This window comes from Parasteatoda tepidariorum, chromosome 10 (genome assembly GCF_982258835.1).
Source record: "Parasteatoda tepidariorum strain Cologne lab strain chromosome 10, Ptep-v5.0, whole genome shotgun sequence".
NCBI lineage: Eukaryota > Metazoa > Arthropoda > Arachnida > Araneae > Theridiidae > Parasteatoda > Parasteatoda tepidariorum.
The window spans coordinates 103,737,079-103,762,347 of NC_141764.1; the positions used below are offsets into that span (position 1 = coordinate 103,737,079).

At 30.3% G+C, this 25,269-nt stretch overlaps 1 protein-coding gene across 1 annotated transcript in view; it reads right to left on the minus strand.

Annotated features, from left to right (window-relative positions):
* Window positions 1-23,700, minus strand: part of LOC107442140 (solute carrier organic anion transporter family member 2A1) — a 46,664-nt gene extending 22,964 nt beyond the window's left edge. The window contains exons 1-6 of the mRNA XM_016055612.4: window positions 21,647-23,700; window positions 18,951-19,037; window positions 16,924-17,097; window positions 14,147-14,311; window positions 7,738-7,933; window positions 2,957-3,086 (exon numbers count right to left, since the gene is read on the minus strand). Of these exons, the coding sequence (XP_015911098.3) occupies window positions 2,957-3,086; window positions 7,738-7,933; window positions 14,147-14,311; window positions 16,924-17,097; window positions 18,951-19,037; window positions 21,647-23,678 (2,784 nt within the window). The 5' untranslated portion in view covers window positions 23,679-23,700. The remainder of the gene's footprint in view (window positions 1-2,956; window positions 3,087-7,737; window positions 7,934-14,146; window positions 14,312-16,923; window positions 17,098-18,950; window positions 19,038-21,646) is intronic.
* Window positions 23,701-25,269: the final 1,569 nt, after the last annotated feature.

Sequence of the window (25,269 nt, forward strand, 5' to 3'; positions counted from 1 at the left end):
AATACAAATGGAAAGAAATGTCATATACCTCAAAAACAAATTATTAAGATAAGGCATTCTAATTCTTCATAAAGCTTATCTCCCCTTATGCTGACCCTACGGGTGATCCTCTCGATGTCCCAACCCCCGTCCAGTAGGATCCACCATGTAAAAGAGGGTAACCAAATATGATTTGTAGTTTACAAATTTTCAATTTTTTAGGGGTGGGGTTTCTATTTCATTGAGGAAAGCAAAAGCAAATCTTTTCCAGCTATACATTGAAATAAACAAAGGACTTCTTTGACTTATTTCACTCACACATCATTTATAATCATATATATTTCATATCTTTATTTTATGGAATTCAAAAATGGTACAGAGTGATTTGTGGTCCCCTCCCGGTGCGGTATTATAATTTCGATAAAAAAAAAGGTTTCAAAAAAGTGTAGAGAGCGTCTTAAGTAGAATAATAATTTTTTATTGCAGTGAATAACTCAAGAGTTGGTTATAAGATGAGAGCGAAAAGGGATGATTTGAATCAATCGAGGAAAAAAAAGCAATCAATTTTGAAAATAATGAATTTCTGGAAATCCCAAACTGAAATAGAAAATCAATTTTGAATTTCTCAAGTTTCAAGGAGGGCAAAAAAAGTTTGTGAAAGTATTTAAAAGGGATACGCAAGTCATGAATATCTTCGTAGAAACTGAAAGAGATAATCGAATATTTATAAATGGAAGAATTAGGCGGGTATAAAAACAGTTTTCAATTATAGATTATTTCGGAAGGAATAAAATAATATTACAGTACCTATACTATATTTTTCATCAGGATTGATTCATTTTTATGTAACTTTAAATGACGTTTATATTTTAGGATACTGACACAGTTAATTTTAATTACAATTGTTTATGGATCATAAAATAGAGTTTATTTAATCACAACACGACACTATACATTAAATACCATTAAAAATTAATATTTCACACAAATGTATAATTTAAGATTGAATAATACACTCACCTTTTAGTCGAATCATTGAATAGAATTGGTTGGAACCCATTGGTATTCCTTTAAGCTGGGTTAACTGTATTACTTTTTTATGATCGGAAAGGTAGAAAAGCTGTTCAAGCAAGGAAAACAAAATTTCCGATGTAAATCTATGGACAGTGTGCTATAACTGGTTTGCAAAAATTCAATAAAGATGCCTTTCGCCTATTTAAGCAGATGCATCTTCGCGCATTCCGATAACTAAGCAAATAAAAGCTTGTGAGATCACTGAATTTATCAAATTTGATTGTACATAATTATTTGAAAAGATTAATATCAACGCTCGACATATGGATTCCACATGGAGAGGAAATCGTTACCGTCGCGTTGACGTTTGCTTCTCCATTTTTGAAGCGCATCATCGCTGGGGACAAGAAATGAGTTGTCTTTTCGTTCTCTACATAATTATTTAAGGCTCTAAGACATTTAATTCAGATGAGGAGTTCCAAAATCATCTGCTTTTTGCCAGCAAAGAGCTGAAATTTTATGCACGCCGGGAATCATGCTTCTGCCAGAAAGATGGTGAAGAGTATTTTACACCAGAATTGGAAATACAATAAAATATTTTTTTACTATAACACAATCTCCCTTCATTTTCACTTTAAAAAAGAAGAAAGGAAATTGCTTTCTAAGCGATTCAATATAATTAAGGTTGTTTCGTTGAGGTTAGTTGAAAAGAATTACGTTATTTATGACGTCATAAAACCACATAAGTACCACATTGCGGAATAAAATATAGAATGAAACATCTATTTTATGCTCATGTCTTATTTCTTGGAGATGAACAAAAATGATATATTTTATAAAATAAAATATTTAGTCATCCAAAACGAAAACAAATAGAAAACCAAGTGAGACTAAAAACTATAGCAGACGAAAAAACAAAAGAAAATGTCATTAGATGCATGTTTAACTGGAGACAAAAAATTCCCTGATTTAAAAAGAACAAACAGAAAAATTGGCGGGAAACAATCATGAAGGTGCGTCACGGGTGTTGAAACTCGTTTTGACATGAAAAAGGTAAGTAAATTCCTTGAACGAAATTTGAATTAAATAAAGATTGTTAAAAAAGGGGAAAAAACAGTGCTAATTATGTATTTCTGTTGATCAAAACTATTCTTTGTCAGTTTTGAGAATATAGTTATTTATATCGTTTTTTTTTTTTTTGATTTATAAACACTGCTGACATTCGGTATAACGACCTTCGCAGTCCGGGTGAATATGGATAGTATAATATTAGATATTTATAAAATGAATACTCTAAAAATACCGTAACTATTAATCTTAAACTAATGAATAACTTGGAAAATTTTAACAAAGCACTGCTTTCTTTTGGTAACTTACATAAAAAATTGGTAATAATGCAATTTTTGTGTACATTAATATATACGTAATAATAACCTTGAAAATAATAGGGAAGAAGGCATTAAAATAATGTTTCGAAGAGGCGTTCTACGGTAATTAACAAACATCAACATAACTGCGAAGACCTCAGGTTTTAACTCGAAACTACAGAAAGATCCCCTTCTGTAGTTTATTTCAAAAAGATAAATAAATAAATAAATGAATAAATAAAGAATGGCATCCATTTTATATTCCCTAATGCACTTTTTCAAAAGCGAATACACTCTGTATTCAGAGAAAGAAGTGACTATAATTTTCAAGCAAAAAAAGGTATCATAGGTAAATGTGATTTATACTTTAAGAAGAAAGTTTTGCTAATTATGATATTTGATTATTATGGGATCATAATTATAAATTACGTCCGCATACGACTTGGGATAAGAATTCATCCAAAGGTGTTTTATATTTAGTGCGTGGTCGCATTAAAAGAAATAATAATAACTTTTTCTAAATCAAATTTCGTTCTCTCTCTATTGGAGTAAGTAAGCTCTTGCTGTCATTAAAATAACGTCGTTATAATGATTACCTGATCTTTCTGGGAGCTACATCCTGCGTAACATGGAGAAAAATAAGATTTGCCATCTGACCCGCAGACGGGTGTGAAGGAGACAGTTGAACAACTGCAATTCAGGTTGCATACATCATCCAGAATCAAACTATCAGGAGAAATAAATGTTAGTTAGCTTTTTCTTTGGAGCCCATTTCCTGAATTAATTCTATCTTATAATTTTCTTCTTCGTTTTCCCCGTTTTTATTTTATCCTTTTTGTGTTATATATATATATATATATATATATATATATATATATATATATATATATATATATATATATATATATATATATATATATATATATATATATATATATATATATATATATATATATATATATATATATATAACAAAATAAATAATTACAAAAGACTCGAAGAAAATTAAGAAGGGAAAAATAAGTATCATTTATTGCCCATAAGCTGCAAGTAAACAGAACTCATTAGATAGGTTCAAATTGAAGATAAAACAAAGGAAAATTACAGACACATGAAGAAAAAAAAAAGGGGGGCAATAAAAATAACAAACAACAGGGGAAAAAAAGGATAATATTTTTTTTTAAAAAATCCCTAAAATAAAAGATATAATCTTTTCATCAGCCCACACGATTACATCCGCAAAAAAGAGCACTTTCTGATATTGTATCAATATAGCCAAATATATTATTACAATAGTGTGAGGAGCACTCAAAATTTTTTTTTACTCGCTTTATAGATGAAACTTATACTTCATCTATGTTTTATTCTGTTTTTTCTTTTTATTTTATTTAATTTTCTGTTTTTACGTGTTATTTTTACTTTTTGTGTTCTATTTCATTTGTTGTAATTTTTGTAAAAAAAATTTTTGAGTGCTCCTCACACTATTGTATTAATATATTTTGCTTTGACTATATTGATACAATATCAGAAAGTGCTCTTTTTTGCGGATGTAGTCGTGTGAGCTGATGAAAAGATTATATCTTTTAATTTCCGGATTTTTTAAAAATTTTTTTATCCTTTGTTCCCCCTGTTGTTTGTTATTTTTATTATCCCCCCCCCTTTTTTTCATACGTCTGTAATTTTTCTTTATTTCATCTTCAATTTGAACCTATATATATATATTATTAAAGTGATTTGTAAGAGTTGATGCCAAAGAAGAAAAAAGTAATCTCAATGTTCATCTGTTCACGAGTTTTTGCGCGAGGTTGGTTGGTCATAACAGTCTACTTTTTACTTATCTGTTCTGCGGGAAGGAAAACATGAGAAAACGAAAATGTTTTACTCATAATGTTGTTAATTTGAAGTAAAAATGTATCTGTCCAGTTAAACGTCATTTAGAGCAATACCTCGCCAAATGAAAACAATACTGTAGACAAAAAAAAAGTGAGCACATTTTGATCGAATAATTGAGCACGTACTGTGATTCAATAGTTAATGTTTTTAGGGCTATAATTAATATACAATATATCGATAATGCAATGAAATTAATTAATCAAATGCAAAAACATAATGTTACGCAATAATAAACATAAAGTCAATCACATGCAAAAACGCACTTTCTTTGAAAAAATAAGCTCTTTTTTTTGTTGAGAAATTCAAACTTTTGACTCTTAAAATCGAGAGAAAGCGCAATTTAAGCATGATTAAAAAATAAAAACACAATTTAAAAATACGCAACTTCCCTCGATGATGAAATATGAAAAAAGTAAAACTAACATAAAGGGGCTCTAAATTTTCAACTGCTATCTTGATTAAACTTTGGTGACCCTATTATCAAGATTGTGGCTACCCCCCCCCCTCCCACCTGTTTTTTAAGGATCAAGAATCCAAATCCCCCTGAAACAAAAGCATTTTTTATTTTTTTGATTATATACATATTGACGAAATATTCTCCTGGAATATATTTTAAAATACGTCAAGCGTGCTCGTGACATTTGTACAAATATGCTACCAGCTTTTTCAATTGAGTTGGCTCATGAAATTTAACTTTGTTATTTGATTTTAGAATTGGGCTTTCGATTTTTATTTGCGCTTCACTCAACGACTAGATTTCCTCTTCTCCAATATTACCGTTAAAAACAATATTCTTCAGACATGGAACAGATTTTTAGTTGTTTTTATTGATGTTTTCTGCAAAGATTAAAACTCCTGGTTCATCAGGCCCTAGCTCACAAATATCTATATCCCCCAAATCTGAATCTCCAAATTCCATCAGAAAATCTTCTAACAAGGCCATTGTTTTTTGTACTGTTATGCATCTATTAGACATGGAGCATCAGAATTTGTCAATAAAACAAATAAAATATTCACTTTTCCTTAATTCCCTCTGTAACTACAAATTTATCACGAAAGTAAAATAAATCCCAAGAATCAAAAAGGAAAAAATATCAATAGCCATAATCTATACAATACCATTGCTGGAAACAAAACGACAGAATCCCCTTTGATGTTAAATTTGAATTCTATTCATTGTCAATAGCTCAAAAAAGCTCCCTGAAACTACCCCCTTATCAGAAAGAATTACTTTTCAATAGTTCGAATTTCAACAAAAGGGAGAGACACTGAGTATGAAGAGTACAGATCTTCCTACTTTCTAAGTATTCTGTTATCAGCCATCTGCGAATTCATGTCCAAAGAAGTTGAATCAAAACACAAACATTAAGCCTTTTTTATCTTCAAACATCATTATTTATCTTGAATAAGTGTCATAATATCAATTGAGTTAAATGCATTACTTGAAATCTAAATACAGAAATCTTGAAACGCCATTGTTTCTAAATGGAACAATAGTTTTTAAACTAATATTATGACTTTAAAATAAAATTTTGCATCTGATTCCAGGTTATATTATATATTTAAGAGCTTGTAAGTATTGTAATCGTATTGAAATTAGGTAAATTATATTATAAGCAAGATGAAAGCCTTACAAATGATATCAAACTTCTAAAATTCATTTAAAATCAAATAATTATGGAAACGGGAACTTAATGTTCATGTTTCATTTTTGGAACATTAGCATACAAACGGTTAAGTCATACTACGCGAAAATACGATCATTAAATCAGGATGTTAAGATGTTTTGCACACTGTGAGCCTGGTAAGCTAGCATTGACCAATGCAGAACAAAAAAGAGGAAAGATCACTAAAGATGAAGAAATTTAATTCCCATGTCCCTAAGCACGAGGTAAAATTATAAAGGGAAAAAATAGTTTCAAAAAGTGCGATATTTTTGTAAGAAGGTTACAATTAAAATTGATGAACAGATTCTTTTTGGAAGAATTATGCAAAGGCTGTTTTTTGAAGGCTCCGTCGTAATATGAAATGATGCTTTTTTGTGAATAAAATACTATTTTTATAACTGCTGTGAGTGCGTAAAAAGTTACTCATGACTGTTAGGTCAATTTTAGCCTATATCTAAAGCCAGCGCTGTGTCTACGCTTATTTTGAAAGTGGAGAAAAACCTCAATGTGGAGAAAAACCACAGTTTTGTGAAAAGGAAAAGCGTTGTGGTCTAATTTTTTAATATTTGAGAACTTACTCCAATGCTGCACTACAAAAATTGAGAATAAGGCAGTGATTTCGATAATATTCATCTAGGTCAGTGATTCCCAAAGTGGTCTACATCGACCCCCAGGGGTCGACGACAACCTTACAAGGGGTCCATGTCAAGTGAAAAAAAATTGGGGGTCCATTAAATGAAAATGGGGGTCAAGGATAGTGGATCTCATATAAGCAGATCATGACTTTCTATTTAGGCACTTCATGAATGGAATAATCAACATACATTGATAGTACCTATTTACTTACATTATACTACCTTATAATATAAAGACATGTATCTATCTACATTCTACATAATTTATAAAAGTAGCTATGAAGTAAAAATTTTATTAAAATTTAAGTTGTTAGGATTATTTTCTGATATACGAAACTGAATTATTATAAACTAGCAGTTGCCTGTAGCTCCGCCTGGATACGTTTATATTTTCTCTGCGTGTAAGGTTCTGTTTTGCAACAGAAAGGTATTTTTCAGCGATAAATTGTAGCCTAGCAAGTGTGTCAACTCTTTAGGTAGCTAGACCTCCAACTTTATCTGCGCACAAGATACGGGAGATTTGTTTCTCAGTTTTTACGTGAAAACCTAATAAGCAAACCGACAATACACTACTTCGGTTTTGTATACAAAGTTATTTCCGCAATTATAATATAAGTAACGGAGTACGGGTTTTATAGTGCGCTATTTTATTCCATTTACATATTAATTAAATTAAATTAGTAATTAAACTAGTTTGAATTTAATTAAAAAATGTATAAAATTAACATGTGTTTTTTTCTTAAGTTTTTCGCACTACACTTCACTACAGTTAGAAATTTAAATCTTTCACAGTGAGTAGCTCTATACCAGCTGTCAAAAATACATTAGAAGTTGATGAATTTACAAAGAAAAAACAATATCAGGTAAGCAGGGGGTCGACCCAGAACCGAAAAACATGACAAGGGGTCTACCAGACAAAAAAGTTCAGGAACCACTGATCTAGGTAAAAAAATGTCGCCAAATTGGCGATTTTTTAAAAAAAAAGTTTAATAACCTTTAAAATATTTAATTTATTTGCCTGTTCTAAAGCCCAGATAATTTTCTTCATGGCAAGATTATATATATATAGTTTAAAATCATCGCACTGTTTGAATTATAAAGCGCTTAAACTATGGCTTTTTTTCATTTTCCTTGGAGACAGAGCTTCAAAAAACAACTTTCGCGGAGAGCTTTCTATCTTACCCTTCCTCACCAAATCCAAAATGTGTCATTTCGATCTTTTCGCAGCCCGGAATCATGAGTATGAGGTAACCAATAGTTGAAATCAATTCCAGTGTCACAAGACCCCCAGACAGAAATTTGGCTGTCGGCTTGAACTTCCATATTAAATAACCTCCGATTATACAAGAGCACATCAGGGCCGCTATACCTGGTGGACCTATTTTGGTAAAAGTAAACAAGAAACATCAGTTTAAAAATAGAATAATTACAATTAACTTAAAATGTGATACAATACTTAATACAGCGTTGTAATATTTTGAAAAAAAAGATTTTTTAATTTATTTTACATAATTAGTTTGTAAAATTGCAAAAAACACCTATAGCAATAACTTCAGCGATCGGATTTTCACAGATGCATTCTAATTAAAGGACTTTCCTTAAATAAGCTGATTAATTTGAGCAGATAATATCTTAATTTACAAAATCAAAGACTAAAACACATTTTCACTAAATAAATATGCCCTTTTTTTCGATGTGTTTAAATTCTAGACCCTAAAAATATAGAGGGGGAAATCATGAAAAATCATGAAAGCGGTCGAGGAGTTTGAAACAATTAATGTTAAATTCACTTTTTGCCTTGTATCTGGAACTATATAAGCGAAACAAAACGTTTTTGCACATACTTAGAAACTTAAAACCAGTTCTATCCAAAGCAAAATTGATATATCTTCTATATACATACATATATATATATATATATATATATATATATATATATATATATATAAGTTCAAAATGAAGAATAAAACAAAGAAAAATTATAGACATATGAAAAAAAGGGGGTGGGAAATAATAAGTAAAAAAAAAAAAAAAAACAAACAATATTTTATTTAAAAAAAAAAAAAAAGTGAAATGTTAATTAAAAAACCGGAAAAAAAGCCGGAAAAAAAAAGATATAATCTTTTCTTCAGCCCACACGATTATATCCGCAAAACAGAGTGCTTTCTGATATTGTATCAATAAAGCCAAAGCAAAATATATTAATACAATAGTGTGAGGAGCACTCAAAAAATTTTTTTTTTTTTATAAAATAACTACGTAAAAATAGATCATAAAAAGTAAATATAACATGTAAAAACAGATAATAAAATAAAATAAAAAGAAAAAATAAAATAAAAATAAAAAACATAAAAAGGGGGGACTATAAAGCGAGTAGCAAAATCATAACAACTTACATGGACAGTTATTTTTCAAGAATGATTTAAAAATGTTTTCGCAGAAAGATTGCCAGATTACAAAATATGAAAACAAAAGATGAAAACAAAAGCGCAAATTGAGTGTAACAAAAGGGTTCTAAAGTGTCGTTCTTACTGCACTGCTGAAGTGATTTGTTATTCTGAGTTTTGATTTGTTAGTTACCAAGGATGGGCCCGAAATGGATGTGCACAAGGTAATATTATACTGGATAATTTTAAAAATTGATCATAAATAGTTTTAGAAGATAGATGTTTATTTAAGAAAAAATATAAAATAGAAAAGAGAAACATAAATTGCCTGCTTTGTAAATAATTTTAGCCGCGGATTTGCACGATATGGATTAGTACATAGAAAAATTATTTAAATTATCAAAGAAAAAATTTTATCTTTTCTATTTTATATTTTTCTTAAATAAACATCTATCTTCTAAAACTATTTATGATCAATTTTTAAAATTATCCAGTATAATATTACCTTGTGCACATCCATTTCGGGCCCATCCTTGGTAACTAACAAATCAAAACTCAGAATAACAAATCACTTCAGCAGTGCAGTAAGAACGACACTTTAGAACCCTTTTGTTACACTCAATTTGCGCTTTTGTTTTCATCTTTTGTTTTCATATTTTGTAATCTGGCAATCTTTCTGCGAAAACATTTTTAAATCATTCTTGAAAAATAACTGTCCATGTAAGTTGTTATGATTTTGCTACTCGCTTTATAGTCCCCCCTTTTTATGTTTTTTATTTTTATTTTATTTTTTCTTTTTATTTTATTTTATTATCTGTTTTTACATGTTATATTTACTTTTTATGATCTATTTTTACGTAGTTATTTTATAAAAAAAAAAAAAATTTTTTGAGTGCTCCTCACACTATTGTATTAATATATTTTGCTTTGGCTTTATTGATACAATATCAGAAAGCACTCTGTTTTGCGGATATAATCGTGTGGGCTGAAGAAAAGATTATATCTTTTTTTTTCCGGCTTTTTTTCCGGTTTTTTAATTAACATTTCACTTTTTTTTTTTTTTTTTTTTTAAATAAAATATTGTTTGTTGTTTTTTTTTTTTTTTACTTATTATTTCCCACCCCCTTTTTTTCATATGTCTATAATTTTTCTTTGTTTTATTCTTCATTTTGAACTTATCTAATGAGTGCTGTTTACTTGCAGCTTAAGCGCAATAAATGTTACTTATTGTTTTTCCTAACTTTCTTAGTGTTTTCTTGTATTTATTTATTTATTATATATATATATATATATATATATATATATATATATATATATAACAAAGCAGAATATATATATATATATATATATATATAACAGAATAAAACAAAGAAAAATTATAGACATATGAAAAAAAGGGGATGGGAAATAATAAGTAAAAAAATAACAAACAACATTTTATTAAAAAAAAAAAAAATGAAATGTTAATTAAAAAACCGGAAAAAAAAAGATATAATCTTTTCTTCAGCCCACACGAAAAGATTATATCTTTTTTTTTCCGGTTTTTTAATTAACATTTAATTTTTTTTTCTTTTTTTTTTAAATAAAATGTTGATTGTTATTTTTTTACTTATTATTTCCCACCCCCTTTTTTTCATATGTCTATAATTTTTCTTTGTTTTATTCTTCATTTTGAACTTATCTAATGAGTGCTGTTTACTTACAGCTTAAGCGCAATAAATGAAACTTATTGTTTTTCTTAACTTTCTTAGTGCTTTCTTGTATTTATTTATTATATATATATATATATATATATATATATATATATATATATATATATATATATATATATATATATATATATATATATATATATATATATATATATATATATATATATATATATATATATATACACACTATTTCTTTGTTAATATGTATAATTTTTCATGGGCAAATCCGTGGCTAAAATTATTTGCAAAACAGGCAACTTATGTTTCTCTTTTCTATTTTATATTTTTTCTTAAATAAATATTTATTTTCTAAAATTATTTATGGTCAACTTTTTTAAATTATCCAGTATAATAATACCTTGCGCACATCCATTTCGCGCCCATCCTTGGTAACTAACAAATCAATGCACAGCATAACAAATCACTTCAGCAATGCAGTAAGAACAGCACTTTAAAACAAAGCCCCTCCAGTTACACTCAATTTGCGCTTTTGTTTTCATATTTTGTAATCTGGCAATCTTGTAGCGAAAATATTTTTAAATCATTCTTGAAAAATTTCCCGTTCATGCAAGTACATCTGATTTCGCTACTCGCTTTATAGTTATTGTTTTCGTTTTATTCTGTTTTTTCTTTTCTTTTATTTTCTTTTCTGTTTTTACGTGTTATTTTTACTTATTGGGTTCTATTTTATTTGCTGTAATTTTTGTAAAAAAATTTTTTGAGTGCCCTAACACTATTGTATTAATATATTTTGCTTCAGCTATATTGATCCAATATCAGAAAGCACTCTTTTTTGCGGATATAGTCGTGTGGGCTAATGAAAAGATTATATCTTTCTTTTTTTCTTTCGGTTTTTAAAAAAAGAAATATATATATTTATCCTCTTCTTTTTTAATTAGTTGCTTGTTATTTTTTTAATTATTATTCCCCCCCCCCTTTTTTTCATATGTCTATAATTTTCCTTTGTTTTATCTTCATTTTGAATATCTTCATTCTTAAGTCTTAACCATAAAAGAAAACTGTATGGAAATGAAGAACAGAGCAAAACATTATCCAGTGTTACACTATCATGCCACATGCATTTTCAACTTAAAGAAATCTCAATTTATGTATAAGATTTTAGCCGCATTTATTATAAAAGTAATTTTAAACATTCATTACCACACGCGTTCTTAAGTATAATTGCTATTGATAAAATCCGTTATAAATTTTGTCTGAGTTTTTCGTTTGAAGTGCAAATGAAAAGGGAAAGGAATTTTACTGCTTTCTCTAAAAGTTAAGTGGCTTCGAAAATCAAATTAAGGTCATTTCCCCCATGATATGCGTTAACAAATTTGAAATGTTCTGAAATATTTTGGGAAATAGGGAAAATGGGTATCAAAGAAAAGTTCGTTAAATCGAAAATTCGGTTCGCTATTTGGAAGTTATTTTATGAAGAAATTTCAAAAACATTCTTGGTTCCTAGAATAAAATTGCAAAATGGAAAAAGAGAAGTTCGTTGAATAGAAATCCGACTGTATATATATATATATATATATATATATATATATATATATATATATATATATATATATATATATATATATATATATATATATATATATATATATATATATATATATATATATATATATATATATATATATATATATATATATATATATATATATATATATATATATATATAGGGTGTTCCTAAAATATAGTTAAAAAATGTAAAGGTAGGTAGAGGGGACATAAATAAGCATATTTCGGATAGGAATGTGTGTGCGGTAATGGCACATTAAAGCACTAGCTTGTAAAGCAGTATGAATCAGAGGAATCTGAAAAGACAAGTAAAGACAAAAGAAAATAAAAATTCATCAACAGTTTAAAAGAGGTGCTCGAAAGAGCAGCTACCAACATCGATACAAGATTCACAGCGAAGGCGCATGGATCGGCGTACATTAGAAAAGACGTTAGGCATGTCGAGCACATGTAAAGTAGCAACAGACAAGCGGGAAACAAGATCTTCTTGATGGGACTCTCGTACACCAGACTTTTAATATGACCCCAAAAGAAAAAATCCAAGCAGGTTAAATCAGGAGAACACGGTGGCCAGGGAAATGGACCACCCCGTCCTATCCAATGCTGGCCGTAGACAGCATCCAGGTGATTTCTGACGTTCCCAGTACATCCTCTGAGCAGCTAATTCGTTTCCTTGGGCAGCCCCATACATGAAATGCAAGTTGGCAAGCTACACATTGGTGAAACGATGCATGCTGTTTGAGATCCGTGCGGGAATCCAGCTAGCAAGCGCTGTCATGCACCGCAGTCATCAGCGCTCCCTACCGGCTCAAGGCGGCATTTCCGCACACACAGTCCTATACGAAATATGCTTATTGCTTATTTAAGTCCCCTCTACCTACCTTTACATTTTTGACATATATTTTAGGACCACCCTGTATATATATATATATACACCAGAAACACATTAAGATTGAATCTTAGAGAAAATCCAGTCATACATGAATACATGTCTGAATTTTATGCAAGCTTGCATTTTGCTGTAGTCATTGAGAAAATTGCATTCAAATAGTTTCAAAAAGAGGTATTTCGCGTAATTTAGAGATTTGGAGGTCAATTTGTCAAGCTCGCCAAGTTGGTCACCAAATCATTTCATACAAATAATGCTAGAAAAAATAGATCAACATAAAATTAAAGTACTTTAGATACATTAAAGCAGCGTTCCCCAACCCCCGGTCCGTGGATCAAATGGTACCGGACTGCCCATTTCATTGAAACTGAATTTAAATTCTTAGGTCTATACCCCAAATTAGAAGTATCTGTGTTCCATTAAAATTTTAGCAGTAACAGCAACCAAAACAAAGCAACGGAATAAACTGGACATAAGCAAGACACTTTGGGGATCATTGTCTCCGATTACCCCCAGATGGAACCGTCTCATTGCAAAGAAACAAGCTCAGGGTTCTCATTGATTTAACGATCTAGTAAGTTAAAATGTTAAATCACTTTATATATATTTTTTGGTGTAACTATATTTTATTTTGAAGGCATGTTTAGATACAATTAAATTTAAATTAATGGATCAAAATAATCTAAAATATAAACAATCAACGTCCCCCCCCTCTCCCAGCGGGCCGCGGTGAAATTATCAAATGTTGACAGGTCCGCTGTTATCAAAAGGTTGGGGAACACTGCATTAAAGCAACATTTCATTCCAGGTCAAACGTATCATTCCAGGAAGACACCCTTAGCGGTGTGAGATGTCATTTTTGCTCATGGATTGTTAGGCAATATTTTATTATTTCTAGGATGTACCCTTTTCACGCAAGTTTGTAACCGCAGTACTAAATTACCCTGAATAGCACAAACATGCCCTTTCTTCACTTTAAACTTTCTAATACACGTATTATATTAGATTTTACAAAGCTTCAAAGTTGTATAGATAATTTCGAAACACCCTGCATGATCAATATGTATAAAACATACCTGCGAATAAGCTTGCACTGGATGCCGACAATCGAAATTGATTTTCCATGTACTTGGGTAACATAATATAATAGCCAAAATTGCCATACACTGTGAAAACAGCGTTTAATCCAATCAGCATATATAATGGATTCCTTGCCAATCTTTTTAGTGAATCACCGAGTCCTATAATAAACACAAAAACACAATCTGAAGCGATTTTTCATAAAAAAATATTTATTGCGTTGTTACCGCTGAAGCTCGAAAGTCGTTTATATGCTCATTGCCTATCTAATCTGCTGAGTTAATCCGTTAAAGTGCGGATTTAAGTGTTTACCGCAAATTTCATTCTGTGCGCATTCCGTATCGTTAAAGCTTGAAAGTTCTCATTCTATCACCTCATTCGTTGATTGTAATGATTGACTTTATTTTTTGGATTTAGAAAAGCAAATAAATGTCACTATGTTAATTGTACTAATATTTTAAACCGTTTAATTCTCTGTATATTATAGTTAGTAAAAGGATCAATCAATCCATCAATTCATTCTATCAATCAATGCGTTGATTCAAGACACATCAAATAAATTTCAGAATTAATTTGAAAACTCAAGTGATTGCAAAAGCAAAAACTTGATGAGTTTTTTTTTGAAGATAGCGAACAATAAATAGGTAACATTCTGTTAATTTATCGCTTAAATAAGTACTTAGTAGGTAGCGTGCAAATTACTTTTTTTATTTGAGAAATGAAGGAATTTTTTGACATTTTAACCTATCTCCTTAGTTAATCTGCACACAATCTGTTGTACTGTTTTCTACACTTTAACGGTAACATGTAAATAAATAGATAAATGAAAATTATTGTTCCAGTCGAGGAAAATGCAATTCAATATAAAGTAACAAAAAAAAAAAGAAGTTGCTTTTATGGACATGCTTGTACAGAGGGTTGTTTTAATTCTTTTCATTCTTTGGAGATCACTGAGTGAGTTCTCAGAAAAAACCGCAATCTGGAAAAAGAAATTTAAATTTAAAATATTCAGTAAAGTTTATTTTTTTCAAACTATTCATTTAGTAAACTGTGGCAGCTATATTAGATAGGTATTCGGCGTGAAGTATTTAAATAGGGAGAAATCCAGGGTTGGGCTGTTCAACGTAACTCATTTGCATTGCATTATTTACTTTGTACCATTTGAGCTTATAATAGCATGTGTGTTACAGTTGATATGATTTTTCGATTATTTATAATACTAACTACCGATTGATAAGAACAACTAAGAAATTGAATATTAGTTATTGCGAATTATCACATTAACTGAATCATTATTAACAATGACCGCGATATTTTAATTTACGGCTCAAAAAAGTACTTTCTCTGAATAAACATGTTTTTTTTTCTGAAGACATATTTGATTTTTTTTAACAATGTGAGTAAGAGATGTTTAGAAAATATAATCCCAATAGTTTAGTCAGAAGATCAGCGAAACTTTGATTTTGTGTAGTTCGCGATACTTGTGGAACTTTTCAAGAGAACTCAAAATATTTTTGCACTTAATTGTAAAGCAAGTTTGCCCGCAAAGATACATAAATCAATTTTAATATTTATTTTGAATTTTTTATTCCTACAATTACTCATGCTCCAAAGGTGTTTGAATAGTAAAGTATTGAAATTTTTCCCTCCAATTAAAATGTGTAATTTAGAAAGATAAAATAAAAAATTTGAATGAAATCGGTTAAATAGTTCCTTAGAAAATGCAAGTTTAAAAATATGATTTTATTGAAATTTTAATACTCAGAATCTATTTGTCTTCAAATTAGTACTTAGTTATTTAAAACGACTCAGTTTAAATGTGTGTACCCTAAAGCTCAAAAGCTTTCGACTTGTATTAAATAAAAGAATAAAATAATAATTAATTGTAAATAATTATTTGCAGGAAATTATCTTTGGAACCATTTCTATAATTGTATGACAAAAGTTTGCGATAGGCATAAAAAAAATGCGAGATATGACAAATGAAATAAACATTTAGGACCCTAAATATTTGATCACTTTCCTGACTAACCTATAGGGATCATATTTTAAACTTTTCAGCTATTTTATATTCTATATTTTGAGGGCCAGTAACAATTCGAATTCATCGGGAAAAATTTATGGGGAGAAAATGTGTATTTGAGTCATAACTTAAAAGCATTGTTTGCTCTAATTAATTAGTCACCCCTTTGAAACTTAGTTCAGGAAAACCCCTTTGCTTAAGTTATTAGGGGTAATATTGCGCATTGCACAATTAAATGTTACATTACATACATGCTGTCCGAGGGATAAAAGTTTGAGCAAAATCATGAGAAATTGTAGTCAAAACTTTTTTTAGAAAATATATGTATAGCATTTTCTATCCTGCGATGCACGCGAGAAGTTTTGTTTGAGTCATATTTCAATGATTTTTCTTTCAAAATGTTTTTAAAAGAAAGTTCTTTTGGAATTAAGGAAGGAGTGTTTTATAAATTAAGAATAAGTTGTACATGTTTTAAAATATAACCCAAATGATACGCGATTGATGAGATACAATCGTATAATTTGAATAATATTTTTAACGTTCAAAATCCTTATTCGGAATTTACAATTCAAACAAACAGAAATATTTTCCAGCTGTTATTATTTGTGAGTGCCTCTAAAACTATTTTATTTTATTATTATTTTTTTTAAGGAAATGAATACGAAATAAAGAAAATTTTCGCTATTGAAAAGTTTTATTATTCTTCATTTAATATGTTCTAATAGGTATACAAAAAATCGCTTTACTTACCATCGAACATACTGTTAGTGTTGTGTTCTATTTCATGGAGTAAATGATCCGGAAGACGTCTCGGGAAGAGAGCCATGGGTCCGGCAAATATCAGAAGTAGGAAACCTTGCAACACAAAGCCCATCCACCAACCCCCAATCCAACGGGGATCATCAGGACCAAAGTCAGGAGTCTCTGAAAGTTTAAAAAGTTGTTTGTAACATGAACATTTTGGGGGCAACATCACCTCATCTTCTTTTATTGTTATTTTATGAGCGACGTTTAACAACTTTTTATGGCAATCCATTTTCTAATCCATAGCCTTGTCATTTCGGACCCAGTGCAGTAGACAAGGAACTCCTGGATCAAGCATTGGGACAAAGCATTCTGCGTGAGAAATTGGAAAATCCCGAAAACTTCCCACGGTTAGCCCGATGGTAACCGTGGGTACAGGATTCTAAACCATGAGTTAGCTAATATTGAGGATATTTTATGTCAGTAAAGTGGTCGGTGCGAGCCGGGAGCAGAATTCGAATCGATCTGTCATCACTGAGACTCGAACCTAGTTCCCCTCATTGGGGAGTTAGCGCTTTATTCCACGAGTCACTGCTGCTCTCATGTTATCATTTATCATAATATTGAAATGGAAAAACTCCATTATCTTCTAATATTTTTAAGGTGGGAAAAGTCGACAAGTTTCGTGTGCTCAACATAGATGTCTTTGATCAAGACCAACTTACATGAGAATGATGAAACCAGAGCAGATTTGAATTTAAAAAAACTAACATTGCCAATAAAAAATTGAAAAAATAATAATAAATAGTGAAAACAAATTCTATAAAATCACGGTAGACGAGAGGAGTAAGAAGAGTAACTGTGAAACGGAGGGGGGGGGGTTCAAATCAGTACCTGCATGACAGGATACATTTCCAGGCAGAATGAAGAATGGTATTCTTCCCAGGAGCGACTTTCCAATCAAGTGGTGTTTAATGACTCATAATGATTCAACTCTTTGACCTTTTCTTAAAAATAAATAAATAAAATAAAAGAAGACTTAACTCTTGACTTATTTTTAGTTCAATTAACAGATTTTAAAATAAATGAAATCTTACATTATAATCGCTACCCATTACATCCAAAAGAAAAATCACCAAAAAAGAGATCAAGTTGTTAAATACCGATGGATAGCAAATAAGCTGCCCGGGTTCCCTCCATTACGCGAGAAAATGTTAATAAGTATATATAATGCTTTCAAAAGATTACGATGAAAAAAACTAGAAGATTTTTATTGAATAATGAAGTCACATCCAGAGTCATATTTTTTTTTTTTTTTTTTTTTTGCTTTCAGACGGGTTCTTCTGTATCCACGTATTCATTTATTCCTTTTAATTATTCTAAATATTTACTTTTCACCTTTTATAATACTAAAATTACGATAAGTAAACAGAGTGCCAAAAAGTAATGAAAAAGTAACGGATAGCAATCTATAGAAAATTGGCGAAAAAGACACCAGAAGATAATCATGTAACGTAATAAATTTTCCTGTTAATGTCTAAGAAGTCAAAGAAAAGGAACCTCGAAACAGAATTTTACATCTGTTAAGTAATTTAAAAAAAAAATGTTTTCTTTTATAGCCGGGTTTGAACAGCCAACTTATTTTTGGGTTCCTTACCCTTAATCATTTTGAACAAGAAAACGTGTGGGTCAAGTAATGAGACAAACCGAGTTTTTATTGAATTAACCCCCATTCGTGTTACGTGGAGACGAAAACTTCCTACGGCGCGCCTGACAAAAGAATTTTTTAAGCCATGGTCTTTGTCCTACTGAAGATATTTTTTATGATACGACAGCATTGTGATTGGTACAAGCCAGTAGCAGAGTTCATATCGACCATTGCTGGGATTCGAACCTGAATCACCTCATTGGAAGACGAACGTTCTGTCCCCTGAGCCACTGAAGCTTAAAGTTAGCTGTTATAGAGAAAGTAATTAAGAATCAAATCTAAAAATAAATGAAATTAAATATGTATTTGCTTCTCATAAACTTACCGAATGGATTTTCATAGTACTTTAAGAATGCTGATGACATTAGAAATCCTACCATTGGACCCAATAAGCGAAGGGCGAATGCAACAGCTGCAAAAGATATAAAATACTTTGAAAATCATTGCAATGATCATTGCATCACCATTTCTGCCATAGGATATTTTCAAGCATTCACAAAATGTTTATATTTTCTGTTTATAGGATGATACTAAAAAACACCATGAATCAAAAATAATAAGATAAATAAACATCTGGTCGTTAAGCGTTCACTTGTTGTGTCAGAATAGTAAAAAAATATTATGAAGTTAAATTGCTTTTTCTTAATTCTATTTTAAATAAAGAAAATGTTTAGATAAACACAAAATTCTTGTCTATTCTAGACGATCGAAATAGTTTGATTAAATAGCAATAGATCAAATATGTGCATTCCTTTTTAAAAATATGTGGATCAAATACGTATTATTTTCAAAAAGTGAACACTGAGAAAAAAATTCTGTAAGTGAAATAACCGCACAGTAAGGCACTAAGATTTCTGATAAAAGAAATCATAATTCTGGTTAATAAAATCAAAACATGCGGTATTCAAATCATTCATTTCGTGATTTTTCCTGTTCCTATGTAATCTGATTCCTGGAAATTCCGGTCTTTAAAAATTTTAATTCTTATTACCACACATTTAGTAAAAAGAGCAAAGTAAATTTAATCGTAAGAATGGTTTTTATGCTATGGTATAAATATAAAATTACCCAATTTTACCACATTTATCAAAAATTTATCACGTGCTATAAATCCATATTTTTTAGTTAATTTTACCAATATCATTACCGAAGCACTTCAGTAAAAATTTCCGAGTTTTTTGGTGTTTATGTGTGCTAGAAACACGTTACTTTATTCTAGTAGTTCCGACCATACATTTTTTCACAGAAGACATAAATATGTGAATCCTTTAAAAAGAGAATGTGTTAAAATGGGTGGGTCAAATATTTATGTTCAATTTGTGTGGATCAGATAAAAATATATTTGTGTTATACATTAAGAAATATATAAATGTGTATCAAATTTGTGCGTTCAAATGTGTGTTTCAAAGATGTGTATTCATAATGTGAGGTCATCAAATATATGTGCTTATTATTAAAATGTAGCTTCAAAATGAAAGTATCAAAGAAGAGTGTTCATTTTTGAAGAAGCGTGTATAAATGACGTTTGTTTATTCATACAAACGTGTGTTTATATTATACGCGTGTCATATTTTTAAAACTTTATTCTTTATTTCTTTACTTATGTTTATATTTACTTCGAATGTAGAAGTTTCACTTCATCTATTTATAAGAGAGAACGCAAAGCGCATAATTGCAGATTAAAAAAATGACATGAATATTTATCTGAAACTTATCCAGTAATAAATTTTATACACAAATTGTTTTTATTTTAATTTAAATAATGAATAAGTGACATGGTTTCAAGACAAAATTGTTTAATTTTGACCCCAAATTTTTTTCTTTATAAAATATAGTTGATTAAACATTTACCTTAATTAAGATAAAAATAGATAAAAAAATCTGCTTGACATATAAACATTTAACTACATAAATCTCTCATTGAGTACATCTCAATTTTTTGAATAAATTTTGGCATTTTCTGAAAATTAAAAGAATGAAGAATATTAAAAAGTTCAAAAGTAGAACAATAATATGTTAGACAATACTTGGCACAATTTTATAAATTTTTCGTTCTAGACAAAACTCCTGTGACTGATTGGTTTTAATCTCAATGAAGGTAATAAATTCAATTCAAAGTAACTTTTGAACTCTTTCTACGTCAAATATATGTCTTACTACTTGAGTCTTTGTTTCATGACTAAAACGCGAAGAAATCCCCTATAAAAATGTCCTACACTATACAAAAAACTTAAATGCATCATCATTTTATATATTAATTAAAAATAAATAAGTTGAATGAGTTGAAAATGATAAGTTAATTATTCTTACAAATTTTCGATATCAAAAGTTTATTAAATAAGGACATCGTTCACTGTAGAAACCGTGAAACAATATTTCTTTGCTTCATTTTATATCAACTCAATTCAATTATTTTCTAAGGCATCTGTCTTAAAATTAACATAGTTTACATAGTCTATTTGTACCAGAATATTTGTCCCAAGATTTCAAAATGTTGTTCCTGCGAATAGTGATAGTTTTAAAAACATTGCTTGTTGCTTTTTCATTAGTAGCAACACCGCCTGTTAACGAACTTATTTATCGTTGCTCAAAATTTTGTAAGAATACGCATTTCGTTTCTAGAGCAGAAGGCAGCAAAACGCACTTTTATAAATTCTTCGATCTTTAAAAACGTCAATTATGTTTAAAACAACCGGTATAAACATAAAGAAAAATTTAAAGTAATTGATTGTAGAGATTTGCAATTGCATGACACTTGAAAAGAAGAAACATTAGAAAGTGCTTAGAGTTGTACGACCAATCTTTGTTAAGCTTTCAATACCCTTGAAAAATTTAGAAGAAATTGTTAAATTTACTAATTCATTTTCAGGAAAGGAATATTGTATTGACTTAGTTTGCAAAAACTAATTACAAATTTCGCAGTGATTCGAATTTTCCTAGTATTATATCAAGTGTTTTAAAAAATAAATAAAAATTAAATTTTTTCAAGCTAATTTTCGTCACCTACAAAATGTTACTTACCAAAATAAAGAGGCGTATTTCTCTTTTTGGCATTATCGTCAAGATAAGCTAATCCAATCGCATAATAAGCCAAATTCCCAAATCCTTTTAAGAAACTCCCCAACATTAGCAACAGAATAGCCGTTAATGTCGGTGGCCGATCATCCTCATCGCAGTGTTCCATTCGAACGTCACCATTGCACATTTCTGTACTTGTATTATTGTGCACACTCCCGATTGAGCTTAAGTGAGTGGCTGTTCCATACAGGAAATAGGGCAAGGCGGATGCAAAACAACAGAAAGCTGACAAGAACATGCCGAAACTCAACAGTCGGGGCCTGTGTGCTCTTCCGCCGAAATGGCCTACCAGCACACCCAAAAAAAGAGGCGTCAATTCGTCCAACATCATAATAAATCCACTAGTCTTGCTTTTGAATTCGAATCGTTTTTCCAATGTTGTTAAAACTCCGACAAGGTACGTATAGTAAGATCCATGTAATATCCCTATAATTGAGTACAAAATTACATAAACATTTGCTGTGGCATAGGATTGAATGCATTGTGGCTTAAATGGACCAAATCCGCATTGTGTGTCGAAATCTATTTCATCCATCACCTCTATGCGATCTATGCTATGTTTAGAGCCAACCGGTATATCCTTCATAGCTATGGATGTGGTAACATTCTGGGAAGAAATGTTCGAGAATGTTTGCAGAGATTCTTCCTCGGGAATGTCCGCCAAACAGATTTCTTCTAATGGGTTGATGTGATCCACCACACCTTTTCCACCACTTTCCACCTCTTTGTCTGGGACAGCTGCAATTATTTCAGTATCATTTGGTGATTCGACATCATTTATACTCGAAGGTGTTTTGTCTTCGCCTACGGTTGAGTCACGATGTTGCAAAATCACTTTGACTTCATCACCAGCAGTTTGCAACACAGTGTTTACCACCTCGGTGCTCAATCTTCGAATATCTTCCATGCTTAACTTGCTTCTTCTTTTCAAACCTACAGAGACATTTGAGTCACTGGAATCAACCTGCTGAACAACGTCTTTGGACGCTGCTTGCTGTTCGTCTGTTTCTAGACCAAGTGTAGATTTCAAACGTTTCTCTGCCTGCCTCAAACCTTCTTCGATATGTGTTATTTGGTAGGGATTCTCATCATCCGAATTTTCTTCATTTTGAGTTTCTTCCAATTTATCACTCACACGATCGAGGTTTTGTTCCAAATCCGGTACGTCGCTTTCTTCTTCAGATTTTGCATCCGATTTAGAAGGTGTGTTATCATTGCTTTGAGAGATGACTTTTTCCTTTTCACTTTTCGAATGGTCATTTATAGTTTTATGTTCGTCGATAGCTGCATTTATGTCACTTTTAGCTTCTGCAAAAGAAATTTCTTCATTTTGAAGGTGAGTTAAAACGACTTTCGATTCATCGATATCTTGATTGCTGTCAGAGCTGGCAGAAGGGTCATTCACTTCGCCTTCAGTGACAGGTTTTACAATTTCGAAATTTTTGCCTTGTTCCAATATATCGGGAAACTGTTCACGTTCGGCTTCTTCCAAAGAATCAGGCTGAAATCCTATTATATCAGGCAATGGTTGAGGAGTTAAATTCGGATAATTTATTTCATTGTAGTAGGGGGGTAAAATTTCAGACTGCGGATGGGAATTTTCTTCATCCATGAGTGATTCTTCAGTGGGTGATACATCAATCTTTTCGGAATTTTGCTCATTGGTAGAATTAGATTTAACTTTAACATCCTTGGTTGAATCGTGAGCTGCGTTTGTATCCGTTTCTTCATCTTCAAGACCGAGAAAAGCTTTGATTCGGCTGGTGTATTCCAACACAGATTCTAAACGTACTGAAGTGGGCCGTTCACTAACGTCATGATTTCTGGTAATTTTATGAACGCTACTTCCCTCTCCATTTTCCTCCATTGATAATTTCAAATCAGTATCTGCATCACCGCTTTCAGCATTCGAGTCAATCATCGGAGTGTCAGAAGATGCGCTCTCCGCGAGAGTTGAACTCAGATTCACGGTCATGAAAGTAAATGTCTATTTGGACGAATTATTATCTGATAGTAGTTTGACCTCACTTCATTGGTTAAGATCAAAAAATGTTTACAAATTATTCTAAAAATGAAGATATAGTTTCTCGCATAAAACTGAAGATAAAAATGCATGGAACAATCGCCTTTGTATAAGAACATGAAATCTAAACTGACATCAACATTAAAAGGGAAGAAGAAAAAAAAGATTCGTAAAATGATTATGAAAGTAAAATACAAAAAAAAATTCAAATGCAGAATAGAGATTCTTCGGTGTTGAATACAATGAAAAATTATTTCAAGAGATTGAAAAAAAATTTATACAGTATAAGAACTCTTGTATAAGAACAGGGAATTCTATTCAATATCAAGACGAAAATACGTGCATAGGTTAATGATTATAAAAACTAACACTGGACAAAATTTATTTTTTTGAACAAAGGAAAACTTTTTTTAAAGTTAAAACAAATAAAATAATAAATTATACAGTTAATGAAAATATAATATACATTCGACATTTCTATTAGAATAAAAACAGGGAAACTTACGTAATATTAAAATGAAACGATTTGGGAGCATACATTTTGGGAAAAAATAATTTTTGTGTATGCAAATAACAATAACGGTTCATTTTGTTTCAGTAACGAAAAATTACTCACTGCTGAATTTCATACTCTGTAAATGTGTAATTTCAACAAATGAGATGATTTGAGAAAGTCATGGCTAGAAATATGCTGAAAGAGAAGAAGGATTACTATAAAAAGTTCTTTCAATGAACGAACATTAATGCTCGGAATAATGTATCCATCTGTCTAAATGCTCGGAATAAAAGTATCCATCTGTCAAAAGAAAAAAATTTATAAAATTAAAATAAAAATTTCAAATCTCCTTCGTTCATATGGACTGAAAAAGAGAAAACAATTTTATTTTCTAAAAAGAACTCCTGCACCACTTTCGTAATAAATTTTTAATTCTTCCGAAAAATCCCCCTATGCTATAAATATCGAATACACGTTCCAGATTAAATAGAATTATTTACTTCGTTTCAATTGACTTGAAAGCAATGGTTTTTAGAACTTTCTCTTTTATTGTTCCAATTTATATTTATATATTTAAGTCCTTCTAGTTCGGTGACTAACTTTTTAAATCGAAAGCACTTCAGTAAAATTTTATTAAACTATATAATAAGTGCATAAAATGATGATTTACCTAAAACGACCATTTGAGGTCAAAATAACTAGATCCGCACTCTACGTTTATTTTTCTTCTTCAGATTAAATATTCATCCTGCTGCTTTCCAACCCCTCGTATTTGCTTACATCATTGTCAATTGTTTCTATTAAGATCGCTACGAAATATGAGTTCGCTTAGAAATGACTTGTCATACAAACCGAGGTAAAGGAAAACATTTTGTGAAACATTCTAATTTCTTTTTTAAACCAGTGAAAAATCTCAAAATTCAATAAGCAGCTCTTGCCATTAAAAATTTAAAAAAAATATTCAATACATCGGAAAAAAGATTATGAAATTTATTATTGTGGCTGTGGAACTTAAAACCCTATCTTGTTTGAAAATGTCCTTACGTT